Source organism: Charadrius vociferus, unplaced genomic scaffold (genome assembly GCF_000708025.1).
Source record: "Charadrius vociferus isolate BGI_N301 unplaced genomic scaffold, ASM70802v2 scaffold1039, whole genome shotgun sequence".
In the NCBI taxonomy this organism is placed as follows: Eukaryota; Metazoa; Chordata; class Aves; order Charadriiformes; family Charadriidae; genus Charadrius; species Charadrius vociferus.
In genome coordinates, this window is record NW_009650167.1 from 95,024 (window position 1) to 95,367 (window position 344).

Consider the following 344-nt stretch of genomic DNA (forward strand, 5'->3'; position numbering starts at 1 on the left):
CGCCGGCTGTTCTGCTTTCTCTCTCGTGCTTTCGAAGAGTGTCGGTAGGGCTCCGCTTCGTTCCCCGGCAGAAGGGCGATGGCCTTTGCGGCGCTGACATTTTTCCGCGCTAAGGAAGCGTTGTTTTCTCGCCAGCCGGGCTGCCGGGAGCTGCGCTCGGAAAGACTTGTCGGGAGGTGCCACTGCTGCTCTGCCAGCCCCTTCCCTCCTGTGTCCCCCCGCGTGGAGCGCGAAGTCGGGGATTCCTGGCTCTGCTGCTCTCCGCGTCCCAGAGGGAGCGTGCAGTGCCCCCGGGACACCCCTCGTCCCGTCCCCCCTTCCCGCCGCTTCCCCGGGGGCGCGAA

The 344-nt window shown here is 67.4% G+C and overlaps 1 protein-coding gene across 1 annotated transcript in view; it reads left to right on the forward strand.

The window, feature by feature from the left end:
* The first annotated feature begins 78 nt into the window (after nucleotides 1-78).
* Nucleotides 79-344, forward strand: part of LOC104293002 (ras-related and estrogen-regulated growth inhibitor-like) — a 16,494-nt gene continuing 16,228 nt past the window's right edge. Inside the window, exon 1 of the mRNA XM_009892437.1 lies at nucleotides 79-234. Coding sequence (XP_009890739.1) covers nucleotides 79-234 — 156 coding nt within the window. The remainder of the gene's footprint in view (nucleotides 235-344) is intronic.